Source organism: Maniola jurtina, chromosome 28 (assembly GCF_905333055.1).
Source record: "Maniola jurtina chromosome 28, ilManJurt1.1, whole genome shotgun sequence".
In the NCBI taxonomy this organism is placed as follows: domain Eukaryota; kingdom Metazoa; phylum Arthropoda; class Insecta; order Lepidoptera; family Nymphalidae; genus Maniola; species Maniola jurtina.
The window spans coordinates 3,904,930-3,929,065 of NC_060056.1; the positions used below are offsets into that span (position 1 = coordinate 3,904,930).

Genomic DNA, 24,136 nt, shown 5'->3' on the forward strand with positions numbered 1-24,136 from the left:
AACTTTGAAACCAAATATTTTAACAGAAATCTGGAAAACCACAGACATAGATATTAGTTTCTAGAATATGTCTGCAAAATTTCATGGACTTTGGTTGCTTAATATTCAAATGAAATTGGAACTACGATTGTATGAAACGAGTGACGGAGAGAGCCCTCTTAAGAGGGATTTTATTTTATACAGAAATAGTTTGACTTTCATTTGAATACTAACGAATCAAACTTAATAAAATTTATTCTATGCGTTCTAGGAATATGGTCGACTGTGGTTTTCCAGATTTCCGTTAAAATATTCAGTGTCAAAGTTACACGGTCTCAACAATTTACAGACAAATTTTTAAACCCGTGTAATTTTAAATTTATTTTTACGGACAACTGTAAACCACAGATATAGATATCAGTTTTTAGAACCAGTCTACAAAATTACATCGAGTTTGATTGGTGAATATTTGGTGGTTGAATATTTATTTGAAAATCAAGCTACGTCTTGCGAGTGACGGAGAGTGCCCCCTCATAAGTAATGGATATTCCATTCCATTCATGTGATAAAGTCGATAGTTATTCGTCTATGGCAGCCGAAGAAAAAATTTAGCGACACAGAAATCGTGAAATCATGTTTCAATTAAAAAGAAATGACCTATTTAAAATAGACGAATTTGGTAAGGCACAAAATAAATATACGAAACAGTTTTTGCGTAATAATTTTTATGTTTCAGACCAGACCTGAGTTTATTTAGATTTTTCTCATTTCCAAACTAAGATTTTTTAGATTTTTTAGACTTTGCTCAGACCTAAGCTTCAGTTAAAACGAGACGGTTTTATGTCAGCAGTATAGCGCTATCTCGTTTTAACGGTGTCTTAAGTCTAAGCTAAGTCAAAGTGCGCTCTTTAGATCTAAACCTTACTCTGCCACGAATCAAACTCGGGCTTCACACTTGAGGCCACAACGCACATCGTTGCACCAAAACTTTTTAATTTATAATACGCAAAAATTATTGCCATATACGTATATTTATTTTGTACCATTTTCGCATAATACTTTAGAAAATTACCCTTAAAATTATCAAGGAACCAAACAAACTTTTGTGTCATGACGCGACAGAAAGGATTTGAGACATACATTGTGTATCGTGCACACTAATCTGTCGTTGCGTTCTACCACGTTGACTCTCCAGGCGCGCTTTAATTGGTCAAGCCAGATTCCGTTGCGTCACAACGCAGTGGTTTGTTATTAACTTTGACAGCTACAATACAATGCGATAATTGCAATAATCACTTCCGGTCGAAACTATTTAGCTTTTGGATAAAATACGATTAAAGCAGACTACCGCATATCAAACCAACAGCTATAGCGACGATAGCTTTACTATAACAATCAGTTTAGTCATCATTCGGTGCTAGGGACGCAGGTTATTAACAACAGAAATATTTATTTCTTTATACCTTACACTTAAAATATTTTAAAACTAGTTGCAAAAACTAAACTACAATTTCTGTGTCAATGTAATCATACGACAAAAATATTTTGTGTGTTTTTATAACGATAAAATATTAGGAACTATTCTTTATAATAAATTCAATATTAGAAGCGACCTAAGCGAAGTGTAGACGTATATAGTTAGGTATATTAAATTTTATGTCCTACAGTTACCAAATAGTAGAAATTTTACGTGGCGCACGTGTGGCAGCACTGACGATTGTCTACGCAATGGTAGAATCATTTTATTATTACTAACCAGGTTCAAAAGGTCTAGAACCCAGAGTCGTAAAACCAGTTAAATACCAATTTAAAAAAAAAACTCGATCTTATAAATATCGGTTTAATGTTTATGTTAAGAATAGCTTTTTTTTATTATTATTAAAATAATAATATTAAGCATTTGAAAGCTTTTCTAAGTTTGGTTGAATATATATAGTTAGGTTTGGTTAAAGAACATTGTTCTTTTATTTAAAAATAATTTCATCCATCTATAGAAATTATTAAAATGGCCACACCCGCGCCACATAAACGATTATTTAAAAAAAAAAAGCGTAATTACAAACTAGAAAAATTAAAAATAAGAAAACACACCCTAAATAACTCTTTTTTATATTTAATGCAATATACAGATTAAAAATTGCCTTTTGCGAAATTCAAATTATCCAAATCAAATCGAAAAAAAACTGAATCAACTCTTTTCCTCCACTGTTTGCCCGCAAAGATATCATAAACGTTTTATTCGCTAATTAATTTATAATATGAAAATAAGTTTTATTTAGCTACATTAGGTACATTATTTAATAATTATATTGTAACTTATTATTACTAAGATATATTTTTGTCAACATTAATTAAATTTTACATAAAACATTAGCTTAACTTTAGCAAAGACTAAACTTCATGCCATTTTTTTATACAGTGAAAAGCGTTAATTACAATAGGTAGTTACTCCTAAATTAAATTTTGACACTAAATCTGTCTAAATTTAGTTTAAAAAAAAATTGAAATTGCGTTAAATGACAGTATTTTGGAAAAAATCTATATTACAATTTCACTAAAAAAAAACTATAAACTGACTATTTATTATTTTACTATCACTGAATTTTAGAGCTTTAATTAAAAGCTTATTTTTTTAATTTAGTTACCTATACTCTTAGTACGAGTTAACATCTCTGAGACTTTGATGGTTTTCGTTTTCGACAAAGTTTATTGAGAAATTCTTTTCAAAACTTAACTCGTTCTAGGGGTAATCTACGTTTACGATATTTTTGGCGGGAATAAGTCATGTTTGATGATTCAACATTTTTTCATATTTAGGTATCTTGCAGTATGATGTAATTATGCAGAGTATGATATAATTCAAATGGCAATCGTCATTGAAGGTGACAGCAACTGTCAAATATGATGCTTGATTAACTTGTAATCATGTTATTATACATTTTTAATTATATTTGAAAATATTAAATTCTACTTTTTTTTTGGATTTCATTCGAATAATTTTATTTTTCACCGCACCCATAATTCCTAAATCTCGTACACGATACAGTTAAACGATCGTATTGAGCAAGTTAGTGTTATTATTTATAACGTAAAAGAGAAAAAGAAAATAAAGATTACATATCTATATTTAGTATATCATGAACAATTATATATTTTTATTTATTTATTCATTTTATTATATCTATGGTATACAGTAGTATTTTACACATATCACCAGTCCATAAAAGCAAAAAAAAAAATAGGTATCTATGGTTTTGTGGGCATATTTTTTATAATGAATGCAATTAAAAAAAAAAAAAATTGCCATGCATATTATGTATCATAATATGAGGAAAAACGTTTTATGTTTACACAACGATATATAATTTTTAGCGTATTAGACCTTTATTTATCTATTTCAATAAGAAAGTGAAAACTTAAAGACATTTAGTTCTGTCCAATTACAGAAACAATAGAAAATCTATTGAACAGATAATCACGAACCGACTAAATAAGAATGTAATATTCTGTCCTGTTCTTACTGAAATAGATAAAAAGAGATGCACATAACTCAAAATTTTTAAATACGACTTATTTAAAATATTTAAAAAAAAGTTTCGTTTTTGTATACTGAAACGGACCAATCAATTTCGACCATCAAAAAGAGTACAATTGTACCTACTTTGAATAAATGATTTTGACTTTGACTTTGACTTTGAAATTCACACATACATATTTAGGCAGCGTGCACTTTTCTACCAATCTAGTTCAAACTTCTCGCCCTTGCTTAGGCTATCAATAATTCCAAAAGTAATATAATCATCAGTCAGAATTGGCATTGTTTTAAACGAATATTAAAAAAAAAAAAAATGTTTTAAACCACTATGATTTAATCAGTAGCCGGTAAATAGAATAACTTTTTCATATGCAATGCTGCCTTTTGTATTTATATGACGTAGTAGTATGAAACTTTCATAATACACTAAATACGAATACAATCTTTAGCTAATTGACTAAAGAAACAAATGCCGGATTTAAACTTAAATTTATATCTAAAAAAAACAATAGTGACAAATTATTATTATGGATATTTTTAATTGAAACCATTATGACTAAATAGGAACTAAAATATTTATCGTGAACTCAGCGTCCGATTTCTTTTATTAGTGGGATTAGAATCGGTTTTTTTAGACTGTCTCTTTTGAAATTACTTGACTTCAGTTAAAACTATGCATAGTTACTATAGAAACCGATTATAATCATATTGTTAGGCGCGCAAGGACGGTTAAACTGCATGCGTTATTTATATGGCAATGTATATGAGTGTATATAAATTTGTGTGTGAATGTACAAGCAACAATGTTAACGTTCAACTTTGTATAATAAATCCGAGCGGTTATTTGACCAGCCGATTATATAACCATGCGCCTAGCCTTACTATAGTTAAAATCGGTTTCTATAGTATCATTACACAGTTTTATAACAATCGAAGTCCAGTTATTGCAAAAAAGAAAGTGGTTCTAGAAAACCAATGCAAATCGGTTCTAAAAACCCAATTTAACCGTTTTTCGAAATATCGGTCGTATATAAAACTGAGTCAAAGGCCCCTAAGATCACTTGCGGCGATCCAGTTTTTAAATAAGAGTTTTGTATTGAGACAAAATTGATCTCTTGTTTCAAAATTTCAGAAATCAGCCTTTTCAGGAATAACTAAAAAATCTACTGGCCGATTTACGTAGTAACCAAAATAAATGACAAAGATTTTGCAAAATCGGTTACGATTGGCAACCGTTTTGTTTCATTGGCTATTGGTGATAATATTTGTGCTAGAGCATATTAAAACGGATTAACCATATTAGTTTCAATTAAAAAATAGGCTCTTTTATAATAAATTTGTGTGCATCAGTTGTGTCATCATAATCATAATAATATATTAATAAGTGGCAGTATAATTTAAGAGCGGACGCCATACTGTTTGGGTTATTAAAATCTTATCACACATGATTTAACAAAGGAAATATGAACAGAACCTTCCTTTTTTGGAAATCGGTTAAAAATGCGTGGGAATTTTTTGAAACATTCGTAACATAATAGTCTGATTTTGTGAAAAATACTAATAAATGTTGCATTGGCAAAGTACGATAGCAAACTTATTTATTAATCGGTCCGGTAACCGATTTTTGTGATGGACCAATGAACAAATAAATTAATTATTAATAAAATCAGTTTTGTTCCTAACTTTTAGCATGATATTATTCTAATCATATTTATTTATACTTCGATGGATCAATTAAAATCGGCTAGTGCAAAATCACTGAATTTAATAATTTTAAATCATCAATCATCATGTATACAAAAATAATAGCAAACAATTTAATTTGATTTTCCTATTCCTACCAAGAAAACATCTACAATGATTGTGTGATGGAAGGTGTCGAGACCCGCATCAATGATGAAGACGGGGCAGAGAGAAGTGATAAAATTTTAACAATACATTACATAGTCCGCAATACGATACACAGTCAAAATACATCGTTTAAACAATTTTAATCGTACAAAAAAATACATATAGTGCTGCACGAAAAAAAGATATTTTTTTTTACAATTTTTTCTACAAAATATGCATATAGCCAGTCTTTGCGGCGTTTCAACGCCTACACGAAGTGCTTTTTTTAACAATTTGACTATTTTTCAACTGAAATTTACAATCTGTACTCTTATAGCCAAAATTAATAATCTATCTCTAATCTGTCTAGAAGTTAGGTACTTCGCAATGTAGTTAAAAGTTCTATACAAGCTGAAATTTTGATGGTTGTTAACAATAATAAGTATAAAATTATTAGAATCAAAATTGAAAAATTTGCAATCGAGAAAAATAAAACTCGAAAGAGACCTCGAACCAATAGTAATACCGCGTGCGTGCAGGCTAGTTTATACCGTGTCACTACGCGCGAGAGCTTATTTTGCTCTAAACATTTTCACTTTATCGGCAGCGTGTACTTACCTACTATTTACGTTATGTCTAGTGAATTACCACTGTTTCTCACGCGTTCTAGTTGATGATATTTTTTTTTTATTTTTTTCCAAAAAAAAAAGCAACTGTCTATTTATTAAATTTAACTCTATGTTTTAAACATTTTCACTTTATCGGCATCGTGGTTTGAATGGATGCACCTATCCTGCTACATACTATTTTCGTTATGTCTAGTGAATTACTACTGTTTCTCACGTGTTCGAATTGATTTTTAATTTTTTGAAAAAGAAAAAAACCATGTTTCGATAGTACTACCGAAAGCAAATCGTTGGGAAAACAACCATTAAAATTTCAGCTTGTATAATTTCTTTGACAAATAACAATTGCGCAGCAACATATTGGAAACATTCCAGATAAATACCTATTATTAATTTTGGTCGTTTATTTAACACTTTTGAAATTTTCAACAATGAAAATTTAAAGGCAACAGAGAATTTTGTTGCAAGTAGTTAATGTCAAATTAGTTGCAAAAAAAGTTATTACGTCCAATTAAAAATCGTCAAGTTTAGATATTTTATGTTGGCAATTTTACATACTGTGATTCGTATTAAACGGATGCTATGAGCAATGCAAGATGCAAAGTGCGTACGCCATCTTGAATATTTGCTGTGTCATAACTTATATTGACTAGCAATTTTAAGGAACTCATCGCTTCATAATCAAAGTAGGGATTGTAAATTTCAGTTTTCACAATGATGATTATTAACAACTGTACAATTTATTTTTTCATATTTTTGAAAAAAAAAAAACAAACAAAATCAAGAAATTCATCGAGACAAATATATACAGGTAGAGTTTTGAAAAGGGATTTCTATGGCAGCTTTCATAACCATTATATGAAGATTTCTTAGAAATCCACCTAGATATTTGGATACATTTCAAAAACTCACACATGACAGGAACAATTCAATCAGTGTGTAAATACAATATGTATGTATGTATGTATGTGTTTATATAGAAAACTATATGATTTTGATGACAGTGACTTTGTGTTGTATACAGGGCTTAAACTTAATTGAGAAAACTATACCTATGTAAACACTCATACCTATGTGACGTTTCGTCTCAACGACAGAGACAACGCTCTACGAAACCGTTATCTCTTTCTAAAGTTCAGTACAGTGTTGTACAGAGCCTTTTCACTTCATAAAAGCTGAGTCAATTTTTTACTCCTGCATATTTATTTAGCTTTGAGTTTTCTTGTGTTCTTCTACAATATAAAGAAGCGTTGCTTTTCTATCCTTTGTTAAAACTATCAAGTTAAAACTATAACCTATATTTTTTTGATTTTTTCTTACACAATTATGTGACAAAATTTAATTTAATGGTCATTTCATTTATAATATAGACCTATAAATTTAAAGCATAATTTAGACCTACGATATGCTCCTTTTTTTGAATTGTCAAAAAATGTTTAGATGTCAACTTTTTGGCTGATCTCTATAGAACATACTTTAACTTTGCTCAGACTTAATTTTCAGTTAAGGGGCAAGCGACGGGTCTGCCCGCGAAATCAAATTTAATTTGGTTTTTCGCAATTTGTAAACTAATACGACAAAGTAGGCTTATGGCATTCTAGTTGCGACAGTGGCAGTTTCATTTCCAGGTGTTTATATAAAAATCTTTACTTGATAAGGCCCAGTTTAAGAAATTAGCTCTAGTATCGACTAAATTGTGAGTTACAGTCGATACTAGAGCTAATTTCTTAAACTGGACCCTTTCAAGTAAAGATTTTTACATAAATAGGTGGGGATAATACTGTTACTGTCGCAAATAGAATGTCATAATCCCCCTTAAACAATATAAGCTGTCTTGTTTTAAGTTTGAGTAAAATCAAAGTGTGTTCTATAAAGACTTAATAAGAAAGTGATAATATACACACTGATTGTAAAGCTCTGTCTTTTGTTTAGATTTATTTCGTATTTTTTATGAGTTACATGCATTTCATTGCAAAAAAAAACATTGGTTATAAGTTCAACGTAAAATTTTCACAAAAATCATGGAACTTTAAGTATAATGCATGTTTTTGGTCGAATCTGTATGGGTAAGTCAGCTGTAAAGTATACAATGATTACTTACTATGCTGACTCTTGGCCACCAACACTGAAAACTGTACTGGTGGGCGTTGCGACGACGAACCGTTTCTAAAGACCGTTTCGTTCTGCGATGGTGAAACCGTTTTTACATCCTGGGTAACACAGTCTTCGTTGCACAAACCAGTATTCGAATAATTTGGTGCGATTTTTTATTTTAAGCCTAAGAAAATACAGTCGAGAGTGAATTGATGCAATGATACGCGTCGTCGCTAATAAAGAACGGTTGTCGTTGCGACTGGTTCGAAGACGGCTTAAAAGCCATCTTCAAACCAGTTGCAACGACGATCGTTTTCTGCAACCGTTTTCGTCGTCGGGAAAACGGTTGCGTTTCGTCCGTCAAAAATGCGACAACGACCCACCACTAGAAAACTGCACAGCAATTAATATGGTATAATGTGGTATTATAATCGAAATAAAACTATTTATAATTTCATTTCGGACCTGCGATTTTTGCAAAAATACACTATGAATTTTAACTTCCCAGAAAGAACCCAGCTTTCGAAAATCATTATAATGCATGATGATATAACTAAACGTAAATTCTTTACCACTTAATTAAAAATTTAACAAACCTTCAAAATTCCTATCTAGTTTTTTTTATATCTGTGATCTATGGTAATGCTGTCAAAAAAAAAATACGAAATAAACCCTTGTCTATGACTCGATCGCGCAGTGAGTGTTGCCACTTTATAACCTTAAATATCTACCAAAAAGCATTACCTAATCAAACCTTATCAATTAAATTTTTTATTCGTACAAGACCCAAGTCCCAAGTGCAAGTTTCCGCGTTAGAACTCGTCACGAATTTAGCGCTTTATGACAAGTTTGATAGTATACCTTATCCACGGAGAGAAGTTAATAAGCGCTCTCTTAGTTACGTAATCCGCCTCAGGAAGGTCCAAAGTCATTTGCGGGAATGGGTATAATCTTTTATAACAAAATTCCTCAGCTAATTTTGGACTTGCCTTTACACAGGTTCAAAAATCTATTAAAAATATGCTCCTGAGAAAAGCATATTATACTATCGAAGATTATGTAAATGATAAAAGAGCGTGGATTTGACCTGCAATTCGCTCCAGCAATGCGCGGGATTTCAATTGCTTTTATACGTGGCATAATATTGTATATTAAACCTTTGAAAAGAGCAACCGCCGAGTTTCTTGCTGGTTCTTCTGGGTAGGAAAGGCATTCCGAACCAGTGGTAGATGCTTTTGACGATTCAAAAGAACTTGCAAAAGTCTAATTGAATAAAAATATTTTGAATTTTGAATTTTTGAATCCCATACAAATGACAAAGAAAAAAAGTCATTGAGCATTACCCATTTGGAGTGACCAACCAATCACAAACGAAATATGTTTTCCATACTATTTTCCGTGAATAGAGTAGTACGGAAAACAGGCTCGTTTGTGACTGGTTGGTCACTCAAAATGGTTAACACCTTCTACTTTTGACTTTGTCATTTGTATGGGATAACGTAAAGGAGAGAGCCCTATATTAACTTCTCTCAGTGGATAGAGCATAGGTACTTTAACTTTTGCATTTTACTACGCAACATAACCAGTGATGTAAGAATATACATAACATAGGTGATTTTTTTTTTGCAACACGTGAAAATAAGTTTTGTCATACACACGCCATGTCTAATGGTGAATTTTTTCGCAAAACTTACACTCGAGTCTTTAGTCACATATTTTATTATTATAGGCTAAGACCTGGTCACTATTTCGTTACGACTGAGTAGTTAAATATATATTATATGATGTATTTATATTACATGTCAAAAATATATATGGATACATACAGTGTTTATATTAGGTACATATTATATTATGGTAGTGTCGTTATTACATATATTTGCTTAGGCTAAATCGATCGTGAAGACTATAACGGCTTAGCTTTTTTTTTTGCTTATTGTCGATGCGTACAAGCTGTAACAAAAAAAAATACGTCAAATTTTTTTTTAAATCAGGTTCTGCAAAGCATCAAAATTGTTTAGTTTAACAGTGGTAGTGATTGAGATGGCAAGTAAATTTTACAGTATTCTCATCTTTTTCTTATCTATGCAATAAGAAAAGGACACTTATTTTAATTCAAAACTGTCAAACCTCAAGTCTGATGGAAAGTAAATTTTAGACTAATTCGCATCTTTTTCTTATCAATGCAATAAGAAAAGGACAGACACACTTATTTTAATATAAAACTACCGGGATAAAAAGTTGCCAGTGTCAATTTCCAGGATGCAAGCTACCTCTGTACCAAATTTCATATTTATAAACGGTTAAACGGATGGGCCTTTAAGAATCCTGTGGGAACTCCTTGATTTTCCGGGATAAAAGTAGCCTATGTCCTTCCTCGGGATATAAGCTAACTCTGTACCAAATTTCATCAACGAACGACGAATTTGACGAAACTTGGACGCGCTTGACAGAAACTCAGCGTGGACATCATCTAGTACTTAATTTAAAAAAAAAGCATTAAAGATGTCTTACCTAGGCTTCACATAAGAACCAAGCCTGCAATCCCGGGCGGCCGCACTCCCAAAACGTAACCAGTCAGTCACACAGCAATTGGACACCAACCGGTCCCCAGCCAGCCACCAACTGATCACCAGCGGGTTACTAACCGGTCACCAGCGAGTTACTAACTGGTCACCGATCCAATCGCAAAAAGAAACCGGTTACGAAACAGGTCACACGAAGGATTATTTATCACACACTTAAACTTCACTAAAGTTTTTTTAAAAGTTTCCGTTTTTTTATTAACGCTGTAATTATTTATTTATATTTATATCATAATAATTATATATAAAATGCACTTTTTTTTCCTTTCACGTTTTTTTTTGTATTAAGTAAGTAACCACATACATTCACAAAGATAGTTTTTTTTGTTTGTTTATATATTTATGTACAGTGTTCGTTTTCTTGGTTTATTTGTATGTATGTATGTTTGTCACGTCTACTGCGTTTTGGTGGCGACCTGCGTCGTCAGCTCGGTCGGGGCGGCCTCGGGTTTCGCTTTCTGTTGTTTTGCTGTACAAAAAAAAACCAAAATCATTTTTTTATTTCACACAGGCCTTCTTCACAGTAATGTGGAGTAAAAGTTGCATCACAAAAAAAAAACCGGCCTCGGTGCGCGAGTCAGACTCGCGCACCGAGGGTTCCGTAATCGAGTATTACTAATTCTTTGGATAAATCAAAAACTATTATGCATAAAGATAAATAAAAATCTCTTTTAGAATGTACACTGTACAGGTAAAGCCCTTTCATATGATACTCCACTTGGTAGTTATCTTACTTTGAAAATTGAAACACATTTTAATTATTTTTCTTGTGTTGTAACTACAAATTCAGTTTTCGGATTTTTTCGCGTACTTGTGCTGTAAGACCTACCTACCTGCCAAATTTCATTATTCAACGGGAAGTACTCTATAGGATTTCTTGACAGACACGACAGACGGACAGACAGACAGACAAACAGACAGACAACAAAGTGCTCCTATAAGGGTTACATCACAGAAAAAAATATTAAAATGTGTTTCAATTTTCAATATATCAAGTGGGGTATCATATTATGAAAGGGCTTTCTTTACCTGTTCATTCAAAAATATTTTGTTTATTTTTATGCATCCGATAATTTTTGATTTGTCGTGCAAAATGGCGAAAATAATAGTGGAGTGCGGAACCCTCGGTGCGCGAGTCTGACTCGCACTTGGCCGGTTTTTTAAGCTATGCCCTTCAAAGGTATGCCACAGACGAGTGCTAGAGCGATACTTACGTCTAGGTCGTGAGTTGGCGATGACGCTCTGCGCTCCGCACGAGCCGGCTCGCCCGCGATTGTTTGAGGGGTTTCCAGAGTTGCCGGTTGGCCGACTGTCGAACAATAACATATTACTTTAGCGATATAGTACAGTTTTTTTCTCTCTCTCGTCTGGCTTTACAAAGATTAGCCAATGTCAAGTTTGTAGTTATTTGTAACAAGTTAGTTAAACTATACAAGTATGGACCCCGTCTGTGCCGGCGCTCGCCGACACACGCACGGCACCCCCTTAGAGCGCTTTCCAGTCAGTTTTAACAACAAAAAAAACACTTCAAAAAGGCAGAGCACGCCCGCCAGCTAACACCAACACAGACGAAGTCCATAGTACAATTTGTACAACTCAATCATCACACTTCACACTAATATTATAAAGGCGAAAGTTTGTGTGTATGTTTGTTCCTCCTTCACGCAAAAACTACTGGACGGATTTGGGTGAAATTTGGAATGGAGGTAGATATTATCCTGGATTAGCATATGGGCTACTTTTTATCCCGGAAAAGCAGAGTTCCCACGGGATTTTTAAATAAACCTAAATCCACGCGGACGAAGTCACGGGCATCAGCTAGTGTACTATAAACTTGCAATGCCAAGTACTATCAAAATTCAAAATTCAAAATATCTTTATTCAATTAGACTTTTAAAAGTTCTTTTGAATCGTCAAAAGCATCTACCACTGGTTCGGAATGCCTTTCCTACCGAGAAGAACCAGCAAGAAACTCGGCGGTTGCTCTTTTCAAAGATTTGATATACAATATTATGCCATGTATAAAAGCAAGTTATCTTTTCTGTTTTCTTGATGCGTCTTAACGCAAGTAGAAGTAGGATACGTGTAGGCGGTCCATGGCTCAGTAGAAATTGATGGTCAGAATTTTCTCGTACGATGCCGTAAGCGATGAAATTTTTGCGTCGCGTCAGAAGCTCTTCAATGACACAAGTGTAAATTAAAAGTTTATAACACCCCCGACAAGTGAAGGTTACAGTAACTAGAAAAGAGCTGATAACTTTCAAACGGCTGAACCGATTTTCTTGGATTATAGCTAAGAACACTCACGATCAAACCACTTTTCAAACAAAAAAAAAATAATTGGTTATCTGTAAAGTCGGTTTACTGACGTTAGTTGAACGTGACAACAAAGGCCGATTGTGCTTCTTTGTCGCTCGTTCCGCGCTCTCACTTCAAGCCTTACATGGAACGCCTCAGAGCGAGGTAACGCCGCATGAGTCATGTTTTTCGTGCGTGCAGCCGGCTCTATCGAATTATAAGACGTTGTCACGTCAAAAACTAAATGAAATCGGTTCATTAGTTTAGGAGCTACGATGCCACAGAGAGATACACAGATACACGCGTCAAACTTATCTTCCCCCCTCTTTTTGGGTGGGGGGTTAAAACTCACGTGAAGTTGTTCCTATAGCCTTGCGCCTGGCTGCGCTCGCTCTCGGAGACGGAGCGGTGCCGGTCGTAGGGCCTGGCGTGGGGCCCGCGGCCTGCGCCGGACGGGCCTTGCGAGGCCAGGAGTTCATTCAGTTGGGGCTACGAACAAAGGATTTTATAGGTATTAGTTTTTTTTTTATAAAAAAGCATATTAGCCATGCTAATCATGACTAATACTCCCCTTTCCCCTCCAATTAAGCGTAAAGCTTGTGCCAGGAGTGGGTACGACAATAGTGCAATGGGCAGGCAGACAGACAGACAGTCAAACAAAGTGATCCTATAAGGGTTCCATTTTTCTTTTTTAGGTACGGAACCCTAAAAATTGTAATAAACTTATTTGCAGCTCAAATACTCATCATCCTTCATCATACTTCATCTTCCTTTGTATCGTCCTTCTGTCTGTATTTTTTTTATTTTACTGTAATCCTGGTGATACAAATAAAGATTAGCAAGAAACAGTTAAAAATTATTTTGCTATAATCCGCCAACAGAAAAAATCTGTATGGTCAAACATGCAGTTACAAGCTAAGCACCGCTTACCTCCCCAACCAAGCAATAAAGCCAAGTTCCCAAGCAAGCACTGCCACCACCACACAAGACTGGTGTCTTGACTGGTGACTGGTTGGGGAGGTAAGCGGTGCTTAGCTTGTAACTGCATGTTTGACCATACAGATTTTTTCTGTTGGCGGATTATAGCAAAATAATTTTTAACTGTTTCTTGCTAAACATGAACTTCCGCAAAGTAACGCCTGATTCTATCCAATAAATAAAGATTATTATAATACCTCTAGCACCCGGAAGTCTTCGATGCTCTTGAACTTGGCGAGATGCGCCTGCAGCTTGGGATCCACCTGCAGGGCTCCCGCGTGCTTGTAGTACTTGAGGAACGCCCAGAACTTTTCTATGCCGTACAGCTGACCTGGAGACAGTAATAATTATTTGTAAAACTCTGTTAGTGCGAGTGAAGATCGCGCAGCGCCATCTATGTTGTTCGGTGTGAGTTTCTGTGCAATATCTGTAGATCTTCTGTAGGTCAGGGTGATGACGATGAGGTCAACAAGAGCAATTGATAATAAATACCCCCAGACCATACGCTGGTCCCGACACAAAACCAAGACCTCAAAACCCTAAGCGTCGTTCTCCGTGCCCCACGCCACCAACGAGCTCATTTGTGACGAGGGCCTTACCCTCGTCTTGAGCTAGGTCAAACAGAGAAAGCGCCTGGTGTAAGTTGCTGTGGTGGCCACCACAGCACCACCACCACCACCACCACACACACCAGGCGCTTTCATAGTCAGCCAGAGTTTCCGGAAAAACCCGAGTTACCGAAGCATTTATGTTCGGTGCGGAAGTATTCATGTCTTGAATATAGCAATAAATAGGTCGCTCTCGGAGCCGGTGTTATTAAACTTGGAACTTGTGGATGATACTCCATAGAGAAAATTCTATCAATGTGATTGAGGATCGCGCAGCGCCATCTAGTTTTTTCATTGTGAGTTGTTTGCGCGTGGAAGGTAGATACTAGATATAAGTCCTTACCCTTTTCGTAGTCAGCGAGAGTTTCGGCCTGGAAGTGCTGGTAGAGCTCGGGGCGGAACTTGCGCTCCAGCCCGTACGAGAAGAAACGGAACAGACACTCCAGTCCGTAGCGGAACCCGGCCGCAGCGTCCTCGTTCGCAAGCGTCCTACAACACATGACAAATTAATTAGGGTTCCGTACCAAAATAAAGAAAGAAAGAAAACTTTTTATTTGATCACTACATCACATTACAATACAATATATCTTAAAACTAATTGAATGTAAAATAAAAACTAAATAGTAAATAGAATCCTGAGCGTAGCGAGGGATTCAAAGGCACGAGCGCAAATAAATTTGCAGCCGTGGGAAACAACTTTTCATCCCACTAGCGAGGAAAACACTAGTATGCAAGAAAACAAGAAAATTTCTTTGGGAATGTTCAGAATTTTCATAATTTAACGAACTTCAAGTCTGTTTTATTCAGTGAAGCTGACACTGAGTAGGTGTTGTTTAATTCATAAATTGTTCCAAAGGGTTACTAATACCTAACGCGTTTCTGAATGTTTCTATAGAGGTTTTTTTTTTTTTTTAATATTTAATTTTATGTTTTTATTTTAATAGAAACATAAAATTTAGTTGCCATCTCTATAGATGTTCACTTTATTTTTGTCCCGTGACGTTATGGTGGCACCATTGAAAATCACACATTAATAAATCTCACGGAATAAAGCAAATAAAGCAATGGTACCAACATCACGGCAGGGGACAAGTTATAGTGAACGCGGCGTAGTTCTTGAAGTTCGAATTTTAAATGACCCACGCCAGTTAAAATGGTCTTTTCCACGCAGATTTCGAAGGACAAAAAAGCCTTTTCGAGCTAGTAAGATGAAAAAGTATAATATAATTACCTGAATTCGTTGTACATATTCCTGTTGAAATGGTCCCGCAGGAAGAACGACCAGAAGCGAAACAGTGTGTTCATCTCCTGGGACTGCCCGATACCAAGCTTCGCGCGCTCTGAGGACAACGTTTAATATTAAAAAAAAAGGCCAAGTGCGAGTCAGACTCGCGCACCGAGGGTTCCGTACTCGGGTATTTTTTCCGACATTTGGCAGGATAAATCAAAAATGATTGTGCATAATAATAAATCAAAATCTGTTTTAGAATGTACAGGTAAAGCCCTTTCATATGATACCCCACTTAGTATGGTCATCTTTTTTTGAAAATTGAAAATACTAATTATTTTTTTATAAACACATTTTAATTTTTTTACTGTGATGTAACCACAAATTAACGATTTTCGGATATTTTCATTTACTTGTGCTAAAAGACCTACATAGCTACCTGGAAAATTTCATGATTCTAGGTCAACGGTAAGTACACTATAGGTTTTCTTGACAGACGGCAACGGACGGACAGGCAGATAGACAGACAACAAAGTGATCCTATATCTTTTAGGGTACGGAACCCTAAAAATGGTAGCACTGTAACATAGATGGCGTACCTGAGGTACGGAACCCATAAAAAAAATTGGTTGTCTGTAAAGTCGGTTTACTGACGATAGTTGAACGTGACAACAAAGGCCGATTGTGCTTCTTTGTCGCTCGTTCCGCGCTCTCGCTTGCACTTCAAGCCTTACATGGAACGCCTCAGAGCGAGGTAACGCCGCACGAGTCATGTTTTTTCGTGCGTGCAGCCAGCTCTATCGAATTATAAGACGTTGTCACGTCAAAATGGCGTACCTTTGAGACACCGCGAGTAGTATTTGTGGTAGGCCTGCTGGGTGAAGTGGTTCTCGCGCAGCAGGCCGTGGCTGGGGTGGTGGAACACCGGCAGCGACTGCGGCACCGAGCCGCACGAGGAGCCCAGCGTGGGCGACGTGCCCAGAGACGACCTGGACGACAATATAGCGTTAAAGTTACCAAAGACAAGAGAGAAGAACATGTTTAATCCCACGGGCTTGGTTAATTGTTAAGCTAGAAATAAGTATCTCCTAACACAGGTTAAGTGATGTTTGTCATATTAAAACAATTATGGGTTTAAGGCCTGAAATACAAGTTTATTTATTTTATTTTATTTAATCTACACTAATTCTAGATGATGCCGGTGACTTAGTCAGCGTGGATTTAGGTTTATTTAACAACCGTGGGAACGCTTTGCTTTTCCGGGATAAAAAGTTGCTTATGTCCTTCCCCGGGATGTAAGCTAGCCCTGTTCCCATAAAAATCTGTTGAGCCATAAAAAGCTAGCAGACAGACAGACACACACTTTCGCATTTATAATATTAACTAGGATTGTATATTAACGATATTCGGATAACGAAAGTATTTGTTTGTCCTTCCTTCACGCCCTAACTAAGCCACCAATCGACTCGATTTTTGACAGAGATAGTTGAAAGGACGGAGAGTACCATAAGCTACTTTTTATCCTATTGGATTCTTAAAGTTTCAAAAGTAACCGATTTATAAGCGGTTAAAGAAACTTTATTCTCATTAAGAATTAATAATTCACTTAAATGAGAAAGAATATTACAAAACAATAGGTATCTTTAGCTCATTTCACACTATGATACATATATTATGAAATTTGGTAGCTTGCATCCCAGAAATTGATATAGGCAACTTTTATCAAGGAAAATCAAAGCGATCCCACGGGATTTTTATAAAACAAAATCCACGCGGACGAAGTCGCGGGCATCGCGTAGTTCGCAATAGAAATTTCACTCACCCGGCGCTGTCGCGGTGCTGTCTCCTGTGCTCGCGAACATCCATGATCCATCCCACGTGGTGTTCCACCGGTGGGTTGAGGCTGTGGCGGGTCTTGTGCTTTCTGCTGCTTCTGTATACAAATACATTGATTTTCAAATACAATCTACTTTTTAGGGGTTCCGTACCTCAAAAGGAAAAACGGAACCGTTATAGGATCACTTTGTAGTATGTCTGTCCGTCTGTCTGTCTGTACTCTGTCATGTCTGTCAAGAAAACCTATAGGGTACTTCCCGTTGACCTATATTTTAGGTCCTAGAATAATAAAATTTGGCAGGTAGGTAGGTCTTATAGCACAAGTAAAGGAAAAACCCGAAAACCGCGAATTTGTGGTTATATCACAAAAAAAAAAACATTTGTTCATTGATTATGAACAAATAATAATAATTAGTACATATTTTCAATTTTCAAAATAAGATAACTATACCAAGTGGGGTATCATATGAAAGGGCTTTCTTTGTAAATTCTAAAACAGACTTTTGTATACTTTTATGCATAAAAGTTTTTGATTTATAATACAAAATGTCGGAAAAATACCCAAGTACCTAACCTTCCGTGCCTGAGTCTGACTCGCATTTGGCCGGTGTTTATGTAATCTTTCTGGAAAACAATATTTTCACTATTGTAATTTCGATTTCACAGTACTGAAAGTAGCTTGCTAAGCAATTTGCTTTTTACAACTATCAACGAAGCTTGTGACATCTCTATACATCAACTCACATGACGTCAGTGGCGTGCGGGTCCTTGTTGGCGGCGTAGAAGCGCGCCGTGCGTCGCGGCCGCTTCATCTTGCCGCCCGACTCTGCTTGCTGCTCGACCTGCTGACAAAAACATACTTGTATTGCACTATTGTTGTACCTACTCCTAACACAAGCTTTACGCTTAGTTGGAGGGAAAAGGGGAATACTAGTCATCTATACTAATATTATAAAGAGGAAACCTTTGTATTTTTGTATGTTTGTATTGAATAGGCTCAAAAACTACTGGACCGAATTCAAAATTTCTTTTACCATTACTCAGAGGGATTCTTCCGAATCCGTATAGGCTATATTTTATCCCGGAAAATAGAAAAAATAAATGTCCACCCGTGCGAAGCCGGGGCGGGTCGCTAGTTAATATTCCCCTCACAGTCACATAGCCCCCGATATGGAACACCCTTCAGTTTTCCCCTTCACTGCATCGCTGCTTTTTGATACTGATGTTAAGGAGTCAAAAAACGTTATGAAGATTACTCCCCATCCTCTTTTAGTGGACAATATTTTTGTGACGTCATTTGCCACTATCGATTCATATGCCAGTGCCAGTTAAATCCATACTAATATTATAAATGCGAAAGTGTGTCTGTCTGTCAGTCTGCTACGCTTTCATGGCTCAACCGCTGAACCGATTTTAATGAAATTTTGTACAGACTTAGGATACATTCCGGGGAAGGACATAGGCTACTTTTTATCCCGAAAAAACAAACAGTTCTCGCGGGATTCCTAAATACTCATCCGCTTGATCGATTTGTATGAAATTTGGTACCGGGGTAGCTTGCGTCCCTGTTATTGTCATAAGCAACTTTTTATCCCGGAATATCAAACAGTTCCCACGGGATCTTTAAAAACCTAAATCCAAGCGGACGAAGTCGCGGGCATCCTCTAGTCGATTTATATGCCAGTGACGCTTCCTAGTAAACTAGAGCTTAAAACTACTGATTAAGAAAAAGTTCACGCTTGCTTCGCTCGCGATACTCACAGGTTGCGGTCTCGGAGGCGGTGGAGGTGGTTCCGTGGGGTTCTGGTGGCGTTCCGTAGGAGCCGCAGCTTCGAACTGTTCCCGACTGATGACCGACACTGTCCGATACTGCGGCGTACTGCTGTATGACTGTAACAAACGGTATCAAGTAGACACGAGTGAAACTGCAGCTCTCCCTTGCCTCTAACTATACCTTATCCACGGCGAGAAGTTAGCATAGGGAATTCTCTATTACGAAATCCCATATAAAATCAAAATCCATACTAATATTATAAATGCGAAAGTGTGTCTGTCTGTCTGCTAGCTTTTCATAGCCCAACATTTTACAGAGTTAGTTTACATCCCGGGGACGGACATAGGCTACTTTTATCCCGGAAAATCAATCCTACGGGATTCTTAAGAGCCTATCCGTTTAACCGATTTATATGAAATTTGGTACAGAGGTAGCTTACGCCCCGGAAATTGACTTTGGCAAGTTTTTATCCCGGAAAAGCAAACAGTTCCCACGGGAGTTTTAAAAACCTAAATCCACGCGGACGGAGTCGCGGGCATCATCTAATAAAAAATAAAAACAAAGATTCCGACGAATTGAGAAAATAGGAGACGGTCCTTTTTTGAAGTCAGTTAAAATTTTGAGAAAATCACAAGAAAATAATTTTATTATAAGAAAATACTTACAGGTGGGATACCCTCATTCCACAAATCCTCCTCATAGCGTCTGAGTCCATCTGTGATCACCTGTTGATAAAAAATACTTTTAATACTTGTTCCATTCAAAAAAAAAAAAGATTCCAACGAATTGAGAACCTCGTCCTTTTTTTGAATTCGGTTAAAAAGTAATTCTCGGCTTCGCACGTGTGCATGTAGATACTAATGTGGTGTCAGTTTGGAGCGATTAATATTATTACCATTATGATTATTTTTAACCCCCGACCCAAAAAGAGAGGTGTTATAAGTTTGACGTGTGTATCTGTGTATCTGTCTGTGGCATCGTAGCTCCTAAACTAATGAACCGATTTTAATTTAGTTTTTTTGTTTGAAAGGTGGCTTGATCGAGAGTGTTCTTAGCTATGATACTAGAAAATCGGTTCACCCGTTTGAAAGTTATCAGCTCTTTTCTAGTTACTGTAACCTTCACTTGTTGGGGGTGTTATAAATTTTTTATTTACACTTGTTCAGATGACACTTGACACTTGTTTTGTTATATTTCAAAAGAATAAGACGGCATTTTGAATGAAAGCTCTCGGTCGGCTTGATTTCTTCTGACATCTTGAACAGTTATCTTCATATTAAACAAATCTATTGAATCACTTTTAAAATTCGTTCCGTAGTTTAAAAGATCTATGCATACAGAAGGACAGACGACGGGAAGAGACTTGTTTTATACTATGTAGAGATACGTAGAAATCAATAAACGTGAGCGAAGCGAGCGCAAAACTTTCCGTCAATTACCTGCTCCAAGTCCTGGGTGATCTTGGTCCTCGTGGCCCAGTCGCCCTGGCGGTCGTGTCCGTCGTGTTTGGGCTGGCGGGTGGTCGTCTGCGTCACTATCAGCAGCCGACCCACGTCGCGATCCGTGAACTCCAGGTCCGATTCCTCGTCAGACCTGGTACACAACAATACAATCAATGAGATCAGAGCCTCAATAGCTCAACCGGTAAAGGAGTGGACTGAAAACCGAAAGGTCGACGGTTCAAACCCCGCCCGTTGCACTATTGTCGTACCCACTCCTAGCACAAGCCTGACGCTTAGTTGGAGAGGATAGGGGAATATCAGTCATTTAACATGGCTAATATTCTTTAAAAAAAAAAAAAATGAGTACCATCGCATATTGGCTTAAGAGACCCGTTCACGGTAGCTGCTACGTATGATACGTATGCTACGGTAGATGAAGGAAATAACATTATCTGTGCATATTATCCTTTTCCTCTAACTGCACCTCATCCCGAGAGCGACCGGGTGAATGAATTTTCCTTGATATACAAGATTTCTTAGCCAAAAACGGCAAAGGGAGAATTCAAATCGACGTTTCGAATTACGCCTATTTTTCCCAAAAGAAAACATTTTATTACACAAATTAAAGCTATTTGAAATTATTATAAAGTGGCATGAAGTTGTTAATTTTTTCAATTGTCAAATTTTTTATATTATTGTTTATTTACAAACGAATTACCTCAAAATTTGCCTTAAATGGCGTTTTTTTTCGATAATATTAGTAGTTTGACTAAATTTATTATTTATGGGCATAGATAATGCAGAGTATTAAGGTATAGATAGTAGGATAACTCACCAAGCGTCAGTGAAGGCGTTTTGCCTCGGAGGTGGCAGTTCCAACTCCTCGTCCAGCTGAAAATGCAGTTCCTCCCGGGGCTCCTCCACTTCTTCCCGGGGGGTGGGAGCGGGGGCGCCGCGCTCCCGGGAACCGGCTTTTGTGCGACGTTTGACCTGGTCAAGCATGAATAAATATTTTTTTTTAAATTTGGTATCAGATTAATAAAGGTTAAGACATGATTAAAGCAATTCGTAGTGGTATTAAACTAATCCATACTTCCATACTAATGTTGTAAATGCGAAAGTGTGTCTGTCTGTCTGTTTCTCTGCTTCGTTTTCACGGCTCAACCACTGAACCGATTTTAATGAACGGTACAGAGTTAGCTTAGATCCCGGGGACGGGACATAGGCTACTTTTTATCCCGGAAAATCACGGGACTCTTAAGAATCTATCCGTTAAACCGATTTATATGAAATTTGGTACAGAGGTACATCCCGGAAATTAACTTCGGCAACTTTTATCCCAGAAAAGCAAAGAAAACGGGATTTTTAAATAAACCTAAATCCACGCGGACGGAGTCGCGGGCATCATCTAATATACTAAGGCGAAAGTTTGTGTGTATGTTTGTTACCCGTTCACGCAAAAACTATGACTGAACGGATTTGGCTGCAATTCGGTATGGAGATAGATTATACCCTGGATTAACACAGGCTACTTTTTAACCCGGAAAATCAAAGAGTTCCCACGGGATTTCCAAAAACTAAATCCACGCGGACGAAGTCGTTAATATGATCTAAAGAAATATTTAGGAGTTTACACTGAAATAATAAAGGAAGAATGAATACCGCCCGTTGTGCCAGATATTTTTCCACGCACATGCAAACTGTGGAATCAACTTCCTTCTGAGGTGTTCCCATTAGATCACAACATCGGGTTATTCAAAGACCAACCAAATAATTCCTGAAAGACCGGCAAGTCATCGTCGGTTCTTCTGGTGCTGCAAATGTTCATAGGCGGCGGTAATCACTTAACATCAGAAGACCCACCTGCTCGTTTGCTCGTTAAAAAAAAAAGAATAGGCGTTTTCTAGGCAGGAAAACTTTACCTTAGGCTGCATCATCACCTACTATTTGGTGATATTGCAGTCAAGCGTATTCTATATTATATAGTTATTAGTTTTAACAAAAAAAAAAAAAAACACTATGTTGATATTACCTCGGTCCATACATCAGGATCGCTTCTGTCAGATGTGGGACTCCTTGTCCGTTCATCTTCACGCTGACTGGATTTCTCAGCGTTTGGTTCCTCTGTAAATGTCAAAATTCTACTTTTAGTATACTGGCTCAAACTCTGCACCGTAATGTGAACTCTATGACAGAGTAAATAAAGCTGAGTTTGATTTGCTAATTAATAATAATTCATCATCATCAGCCTGTGAACGTCCACTGTTGGACATAGGCCTTCCCAAGACGCGACCACACACTATCCTCAGCCTTCCTCATCCAGCCACTTCCCGCCAGCCGCTTTATATCGTCGGTCCATCGTGCTGGAGGGCGTCCCACACTACGCGGTCTCCACTCAAGGACTTTCCGGCTCCAACGGCCATCGCCTCTACGACAGGCATGGCCTGCCCACAGCCACTTCAGCTTGCTAATAGTTTGGGCTATGTCAGTGACCTTGGTTCTCCTGCGGATCTCCTCATGCGGACCTCCTCGTGCTGATTGAGCATTATCTTCGTTTTGTCCATGTTTATCTCGAGACCGACACGTCTGGAAGAGTGGCTCAGGCTACACAGCATTTCCTCGAGATCTTGCGGAGTTTTAATAATTACTAAGAAATAATTTATTCTTGTCATTTTTCCCCCCATTTTGATCGGAATCAAATATGAATCGGCGGATTGGTACGTACCAACTCTCCTCGCCTGTGGTACGAACTCCGGTACATCGGGGTTGAGGTGGTCGTGGGGCATCAGGGGGGACGCGCCGCCGCGGCCGGTGCGAAACATTCTGAAAATACACAATTATATTAATACTAGCTTAGCTCAACCGGTAAAGGAGTGGACTGAAAACCGAAAGGTCGACAGTTCAAACCCCGCCCGTTGCATTATTGTCGCACCTACTCCTAGCACAAGCCTGACGCTTAGTTGGAGAGGAAAGGGGAATATTAGTCATTTAACATGGCTAATATTCTTTTTTTTTTTTAATTAATACTGCAGCCGGAACGCACGTTAATAACGCACAACAGACGGAAACGGCATCAGTTTTCCCTTCCACCTATAATATGGGTACCTTCAAGTCAAGAGTGAATAGGCAACTTCTAGGCAAGCGCGCTCCATCTTAGGCTGCGTCATCACTTGCTAGCAGGTCTGATTGCAGCCAAGCGCTAGTCTATATAATTAAAAAAAAAAGTTTAATTGCGGAAACCAGCCCAGAAAGAAGGAATACTGCAGCTGTGATAGCCTACTTGGTCATCACGAAGCAACGTCTTTGAGATTCGGCTAAACAGA

At 36.9% G+C, this 24,136-nt stretch overlaps 1 protein-coding gene and 1 long non-coding RNA gene across 4 annotated transcripts in view; one reads left to right on the plus strand and one right to left on the minus strand.

Moving 5' to 3' along the window:
* The first annotated feature begins 157 nt into the window (after positions 1 to 157).
* LOC123879593 lies at positions 158 to 8,788 on the plus strand. Its single transcript, XR_006799034.1, has 2 exons — positions 158 to 8,110; positions 8,466 to 8,788. It is a non-coding gene; the product is annotated as an uncharacterized LOC123879593 (long non-coding RNA).
* Positions 8,789 to 10,913: 2,125 nt separating this feature from the next.
* LOC123879549 (la-related protein 1) overlaps positions 10,914 to 24,136 on the minus strand; it is a 72,398-nt gene continuing 59,175 nt past the window's right edge. For all 3 annotated transcript variants that reach the window (XM_045927316.1, XM_045927314.1, XM_045927317.1), the window contains 15 exons: positions 23,539 to 23,636; positions 22,846 to 22,937; positions 21,649 to 21,803; positions 20,811 to 20,964; positions 20,037 to 20,096; positions 19,359 to 19,487; positions 18,342 to 18,439; positions 17,584 to 17,694; positions 16,599 to 16,750; positions 15,765 to 15,873; positions 14,877 to 15,022; positions 14,123 to 14,256; positions 13,300 to 13,436; positions 11,864 to 11,958; positions 10,914 to 11,118 (listed from right to left, as the gene is read on the minus strand). In XM_045927316.1, the coding sequence (XP_045783272.1) occupies positions 11,045 to 11,118; positions 11,864 to 11,958; positions 13,300 to 13,436; positions 14,123 to 14,256; positions 14,877 to 15,022; positions 15,765 to 15,873; positions 16,599 to 16,750; positions 17,584 to 17,694; positions 18,342 to 18,439; positions 19,359 to 19,487; positions 20,037 to 20,096; positions 20,811 to 20,964; positions 21,649 to 21,803; positions 22,846 to 22,937; positions 23,539 to 23,636 (1,744 nt within the window). In that variant the 3' untranslated portion in view covers positions 10,914 to 11,044. The remainder of the gene's footprint in view (positions 11,119 to 11,863; positions 11,959 to 13,299; positions 13,437 to 14,122; positions 14,257 to 14,876; positions 15,023 to 15,764; positions 15,874 to 16,598; positions 16,751 to 17,583; positions 17,695 to 18,341; positions 18,440 to 19,358; positions 19,488 to 20,036; positions 20,097 to 20,810; positions 20,965 to 21,648; positions 21,804 to 22,845; positions 22,938 to 23,538; positions 23,637 to 24,136) is intronic.